The sequence below is a fragment of the Solea senegalensis genome, linkage group LG8 (genome assembly GCF_019176455.1).
Source record: "Solea senegalensis isolate Sse05_10M linkage group LG8, IFAPA_SoseM_1, whole genome shotgun sequence".
Classification (NCBI taxonomy): Eukaryota; Metazoa; Chordata; class Actinopteri; order Pleuronectiformes; family Soleidae; genus Solea; species Solea senegalensis.
Window position 1 is genome coordinate 9,569,686 of NC_058028.1, and position 6,897 is coordinate 9,576,582.

Consider the following 6,897-nt stretch of genomic DNA (forward strand, 5'->3'; position numbering starts at 1 on the left):
GGAAGGTGGAAAATTTAAGATGCCCCATCTCAGCATGCCCTCTGTTGATATTTCCCTTCCAATGGGAAAGGGGAAGATTGAAGGTCCAGAGGTTGAACTGGAAGGAGGTACTGGAGGAAAATTCAAAATGCCTCACATGAAAATGCCAAATATTGACATCTCTTTGCCCAAAGGAAAGATTGAAGGTCCAGAATTTGACATGCCTCATATAAAAACTCCCAATGTTGATATCACTCTACCTAAAGGAAAGATTGAAGGTCCAGAGGTTGAACTGGAGGGAGGAACTGGAGGAAAATTCAAAATGCCTCACATGAAAATGCCAAATGTGGACTTCTCTTTGCCCAAAGGAAAAATTGAAGGTCCAGAAGTTGAACTAGAAGGAGGAACTGGAGGAAAATTCAAAATGCCTCATGTGAAAATGCCAGATATTGATGTCTCTTTGCCCAAAGGAAAGATTGAAGGTCCAGAGGTGGAGCTCAAAGGGGAAGGTGGAAAATTTAAGATGCCCCATCTCAGCATGCCCTCTGTTGATATTTCTCTTCCAAAGGGAAAGGGGAAGATTGAAGATCCAGAGGTTGAACTGGAAGGAGGTACTGGAGGAAAATTCCAAATGCCTCACATGAAAATGCCAAATATTGACATCTCTTTGCCCAAAGGAAAGATTGAAGTTCCAGAATTTGACATGCCTCATATAAAAACTCCCAATGTTGATATCACTCTGCCTAAAGGGAAAATTGAAGGTCCGGAAGTCGAACTGGAAGGAGGTACTGGAGGAAAATTCAAAATGCCTCACATGAAAATGCCAGATATTGATGTCTCTTTGCCCAAAGGAAAGATTAAAGGTCCTGAGGTGGAGCTCAAAGGGGAAAGTGGAAAATTTAAGATGCCCCATCTCAGCATGCCCTCTGTTGATTTTTCTCTTCCAAAGGGAAAGGGGAAGATTGAAGGTCCAGAAGTCGAACTGGAAGGAGGGAGTGGAGGAAATTTCAAAATGCCTCACATGAAAATGCCAGATATTGATGTTTCTCTGCCCAAAGGAAAGATTGAAGGTCCTGAGGTGGAGCTCAAAGGGGAAGGTGGAAAATTCAAGATGCCCCATCTCAGCATGCCCTCTGTTGATATTTCTCTTCCAAAGGGAAAGGGGAAGATTGAAGGTCCATATGTTGAACTGGAAGGAGGTTCTGGAGGAAAATTCAAAATGCCTCACATGAAAATGCCACATATTGACATCTCTTTGCCCAAAGGAAAGATTGAAGGTCCAGAATTTGACATGCCTCATATAAAAACTCCCAATGTTGATATCACTCTGCCTAAAGGAAAGATTGAAGGTCCAGAGGTTGAACTGGAGGGAGGAACTGGAGGAAAATTCAAAATGCCTCACATGAAAATGCCAAATGTGGACTTCTCTTTGCCCAAAGGAAAGATTGAAGGTCCAGAAGAACTAGAAGGAGGAACTGGAGGAAAATTCAAAATGCCTCATTTGAAAATGCCATATATTGATTTCTCTTTGCCCAAAGGAAAGATTGAAGGTCCAGAGGTGGAGCTCAAAGGGGAAGGTGGAAAATTTAAGATGCCCCATCTCAGCATGCCCTCTGTTGATTTTTCTCTTCCAAAGGGAAAGGGGAAGATTGAAGGTCCAGATGTTGAACTGGAAGGAGGAACTGGAGGAAAATTCAAAATGCCTCACATGAAAATGCCAAATATTGACTTCTCTTTGCCCAAAGGAAAGATTGAAGGTCCAGAATTTGACATGCCTCATATAAAAACTCCCAATGTTGATATCACTCTGCCTAAAGGAAATATTGAAGGTCTAGAGGTTGAACTGGAGGGAGGAACAGGAGGAAAATTCAAAATGCCTCATGTGAAAATGCCAGATATTGATGTCTCTCTGCCCAAAGGAAAGATTGAAGGTCCAGAGGTGGAGCTCAAAGGGGAAGGTGGAAAATTTAAGATGCCCCATCTCAGCATGCCCTCTGTTGATATTTCTCTTCCAAAGGGAAAGGGGAAGATTGAGGGTCCAGAGGATGGACTGGAAGGAGGTACTGGAGGAAAATTCAAAATGCCTCACATGAAAATGCCACATTTTGACATCTCTTTGCCCAAAGGAAAGATTGAAGGTCCAGAATTTGACATGCCTCATATAAAAACTCCCAATGTTGATATTACTCTGCCCAAAGAAAAGATTGAAGGTCCAGAGGTTGAACTGGACGGAGGAACTGGAGGACAATTCAAAATGCCTCACATGAAAATGCCAAATGTGGACTTCTCTTTGCCCAAAGGAAAAATTGAAGGTCCAGAAGTTGAACTAGAAGGAGGAACTGGAGGAAAATTCAAAATGCCTCATGTGAAAATGCCAGATATTGATGTCTCTCTGCCCAAAGGAAAGATTGAAGGTCCAGAGGTGGAGCTCAAAGGGGAAGGTGGAAAATTTAAGATGCCCCATCTCAGCATGCCCTCTGTTGATTTTTCTCTTCCAAAGGGAAAGGGGAAGATTGAAGGTCCAGAAGTCCAACTGGAAGGAGGGAGTGGAGGAAATTTCAAAATGCCTCACATGAAAATGCCAGATATTGATGTTTCTCTGCCCAAAGGAAAGATTGAAGGTCCTGAGGTGGAGCTCAAAGGGGAAGGTGGAAAATTCAAGATGCCCCATCTCAGCATGCCCTCTGTTGACATTTCTCTTCCAAAGGCAAAAGGGAAGATTGAAGGTCCAGAGGTTGAACTAGAAGGAGGTACTGGAGAAAAATTCAAAAGGCCTCACATGAAAATGCCAAATATTAACATCGCTTTGCCCAAAGGAAAGATTGAAGGTCCAGAATTTGACATGCCTCATATCAAAACTCCCAGTGTTGACATCGCTTTGGCCAAAGGAAAGATTGAAGGTCCAGCATTTGAAATGCCTCAGATAAAAACTCGGGATGTTGATATCACTCTGCCTGAACAAGAGATAGACATTCACAGGGAAGCTGACTTGCATGTTAAGGGAGAACACAAAGGTATGAAATTTAAAATGCCATTAATAGATATCAAAGGTCCACATGGAGATGTGGAGCTTGATTTAGGACTTTATAGGGGAGATGACAAAAAGGACAAGAAAAAACTTGAACACCCCGACCTGCCTCTCAACACAACAGGAGCATATAGCAAAGTGAAAGGGCCTAAAGTCAAAGGAACAAAATTCAACATCGGAATGCCAAAAATGAAAACTGGCAAAGATCTATTAGCAGAAGCCAAAATGAGCAATGAGGAGTTAGGTGGTCAAGTCAAACACAAATGCAAGGTTAAAAAAGAATTTGAGTTTGGAGTTAAAAATCACAATGGACAGAAAGAGGACAAAGATCATATTAACATTGTAGTGCCAGAGGTTACGTTACCACATGTTAGTGTAAAAACCAAACAAAGGTCAGCTAACCTAGAAACAAGAGGAGAAGTTCCAGAAGTCCCCAGGATTCCAGACATAGACTTTGATATTGGTCCATCACAAGATGAAGAATATGACAAAACAGAAAAAGGCAACAAAATCAAAATTCCAAAGTTTGGCGTTCCATTACCTTCCATTTCCTCACCTGAAGGAAGAATGTTTGGGCCAGAGGTTCGGTATGAGGGCCCCAAAATGCCAAAAGTAAAGAAAGCAGTTTTTGTCTTGGTCAATCCTTCCCAATCAGATGAAACTTCTCCATACACAAGATTTTTAGAGGAGCAGACAACAGCCGGGTATGATTCAGAGGATGTCAAAGTGAAGTTACCCAAAATAAAAATGAAGCCAGACTTTAGGAAGGCCAAAGATAAGTCAGCTGGTGTGAGCACAGAGATAGAGTGGGGAGGAAAGGAGAAGTCACAGGGAGTGTCATTTTATTCTGACAAATCTAAGCCATTTGATGTCAGTCTCAAGGGAGAAGATTCAAGACTTAAAGATGCAATTCCTCACAAGGACTCATGGGACAATAAAGGGACATTCAGTGGTAATATCAAACTTCCAAAGGTGGAGTTCACCAGTCCATATGGCAAGATGGCTGCTGAGGAGGAGGAGACTGAAATGAGAGTGAAACTAGAAAAGGGTTCATCAACAGCAGAAGTGGGAGGAGATGCAAAAGAGCTTACATTGAAATCAGACAAGGCAGCTTTTGCTGGTTTAACCAGTGAGTCTTCGATGGATGTGGTGTCATCTCATGCCAGAACAGAGATGTTGGATAGGGACAGTTCGGAATCCCCTGAAGGTTCTGCAATGGAGTTCAGGTCAACTGAGGTCCGGGTTTGGAGTGAGATGGAGAGCACAGAGTCTGAAGATAGAGAGTTTTCTTCCTGGTTTAAGGCCCCTAAATTCCTTAAGCCACACTCCACAGGTAAGGATAACAAAATGCTTTATCTAATAGGACATTAGACATTGAGGATGTGCATTTTCTGAAAACGTACTGTTAAAATGTATGTAACTATCATTATGTGGAGTAAACTATCTTTAGTTAACTCCAATAAAACTAGTTTGAAGTTCTAGTAAAGCTTTGACACCACATGAACATGACATGAAATTAATAAATATCAGTTAAGATGATGTTTATTGTTATTATCCATGCATTATTAAGAGACCATCTCCTGTTTTATTTCTGCTCCCCAAGACTGAGCTTCTTTTCCTTCACTGTAATTCTTTCCTCTTGAGTCCTCCACCTATCTTCTCATGTTTCCTTTTCTTTACTGGCCTGTCCTTGTTGCCTCTTCTTTTGGCCCAGGCTTCCTCCAGATAACCCCAGAGGGTTCTCCTCAGGCCCAGCGGGAGGGGGAGGTGGGAGGTGTGGACGATGTCGTGGGATCCTTCTGCTTCCACAGCTCAGGGCTCGACTTCACCACACTGGCAACATCAGAGGAGCACCAAGAGTCTGCTACGGAGGTGGGAAGTGTCACCACTATGACCAAGACCACCAGAATCACCAAGCACATGGTTACCACAGAAACACGAACAGGGGAATCTTCGACAACCAAAACAACAACTCGGCAGGAGCCTAACTACTGAGGATGCTGTAATAATGTCTGTTATGTCTTCTTTGTTTTTCTTTGATGAGGTTGCAGTGTTTTTGTAAGCTAAGCCTCCTGTCTTCATATTCTGTGAGTTAAAGTATGAACATGATGAACAGCAATGGTATTTCATTGACCAGCAATATCATCATAATCATAGCAACTAGTTATGTATACTTCCCTCTTTCATTTTAAATGTTTTTGTTACTGTTCTTTAATTTGTGTCTTGTTTAGACCGGCATATTTATCAGGTTGTGTTTGTTTTTAAAAGTTTGATGCTGAATGTCAACATTATTTATTGTTGTTTGTGTGACATTGAAATATGCTGGAAAGATTCATTTACAGCTTCATGGATTTGACCATGATTTTATGGTGAGGTCATTTAAGTAATTTGAAACCTCAACAGTACAGGCCAGACAAATATTGATGTAAATACAAATATAGTTTATGATATGCTTTAAGAGTAGTAGCCTTTCCATCTGATTTGTACTAATTTTGATATTCACCAAAGTCAGGAGTAGAAATTACATATATATTTTATGATTTTTTTTTTTAAGCATTTATTGTAGTTGGTGCTTTTATTCAGAGATTGTTGCAGGTTGTACTCCATCTACTGTGGAGATCAAACCTGTGACCATATGGTTACAGGTTGAAGGATTCAACCTGCTGCTAATCTCATTTATAATAATGTTTTTACTGTATACTGCCAGAAAACAACACCACTGTATATTTTGTGATGACTGAGGCTTTGGCCTCAAGATAAAGATGCTGAGTGATGCTGATGTTTTCATGGCGTGTTTGAACACACTGATAGCAGGCAGGGAAGAATGTATGGCTGCTGTTTGAAAGTTAAAACCATCAACCTTTTTTTTTCTTGGCTGCTACAATGACACACTGATGAAGGTGTGGCGAGTCTCGAGCTTGTTCACCATCATGTAAATAACAGAAAGAGAAAGTAGATATGAAGTAAGTAGAAAGAGTGAAATCGTATGATAAAATGCATGAAGACGTTCTGACAAAGCCACTCTGTATTTTATGCATTAACATAAAATGCTTCACCTTTAGCAGGTGAGAAATAGATTTTTTTTTGTTAAAGCTGGGAAGAGAGTAAAGACAGTAGTGATACTTCATGATAACACAGAGTAGCCTCTAGGTTTTCTTTTAATTTTCTGATTTAATCATGTGCATTTATTTCAAATAATAAGAGGATTTCACTGCTAAGTGGTTTTGTCAAAGAATGTGCTGGAAAGAATGTTGGTTAATATGTTATATCAATAAAATAATATTTCCAAATGAAAAATGTTTAAATGATTGTTAGCTCATGTTTTGTACTTTGAAAACCAGCATGTTGTGTTTTCTTTCTGAGGTCACAGTTATCATTTGGCAGCCTGAATCACTGACTACTGATCACAGTCATATCACATGTCAACGGCAGGAGGCTTGTTGAAAATATACAGACCTTTGAACATTTGTATGGAAATGTATGCCATGCAGAAGTTTAAATGTGCAGCCACGCACTCTGACTTGATTTGAAACCTCGATGTGAATAGCCAACTATACAGTAACAACAGGAATCTGAGACTTCTGTTCGACAGAACTGGAAAGCCCGTTCTGATGGATATGGATTTCTGCTGAGGCTGCAGATGGTGCTAGACTCAGAATTCAGTATGAACCGCATGAATCCATGGACCCTAAATGCCTTTGCTGCACTATAAAGTATAATATGAACCTATCACTGTGTGGACAGAGAATGCTGGGTGCAGCCACTGCTACGTGTAACTGAATCAAAACAGCAGATGCAGTGGTATTAATCATTTAGATATAAATGGATCATTTGACATAGAAAATTATGCTGAAGTTGAAAAGAAAATGCTTCACAAACCAGCGAAGAAC

At 40.6% G+C, this 6,897-nt stretch overlaps 1 protein-coding gene across 1 annotated transcript in view; it reads left to right on the forward strand.

Moving 5' to 3' along the window:
* The window catches only part of LOC122773539 (neuroblast differentiation-associated protein AHNAK-like), a 46,193-nt gene extending 39,889 nt beyond the window's left edge, over nucleotides 1–6,304 (forward strand). The window contains 6 exon segments of the mRNA XM_044032300.1: nucleotides 152–947; nucleotides 1,014–1,642; nucleotides 1,817–2,117; nucleotides 2,190–3,254; nucleotides 3,303–4,340; nucleotides 4,722–6,304. Coding sequence (XP_043888235.1) covers nucleotides 152–947; nucleotides 1,014–1,642; nucleotides 1,817–2,117; nucleotides 2,190–3,254; nucleotides 3,303–4,340; nucleotides 4,722–5,002 — 4,110 coding nt within the window. The 3' untranslated portion in view covers nucleotides 5,003–6,304.
* The last annotated feature ends 593 nt before the right edge of the window (nucleotides 6,305–6,897 follow it).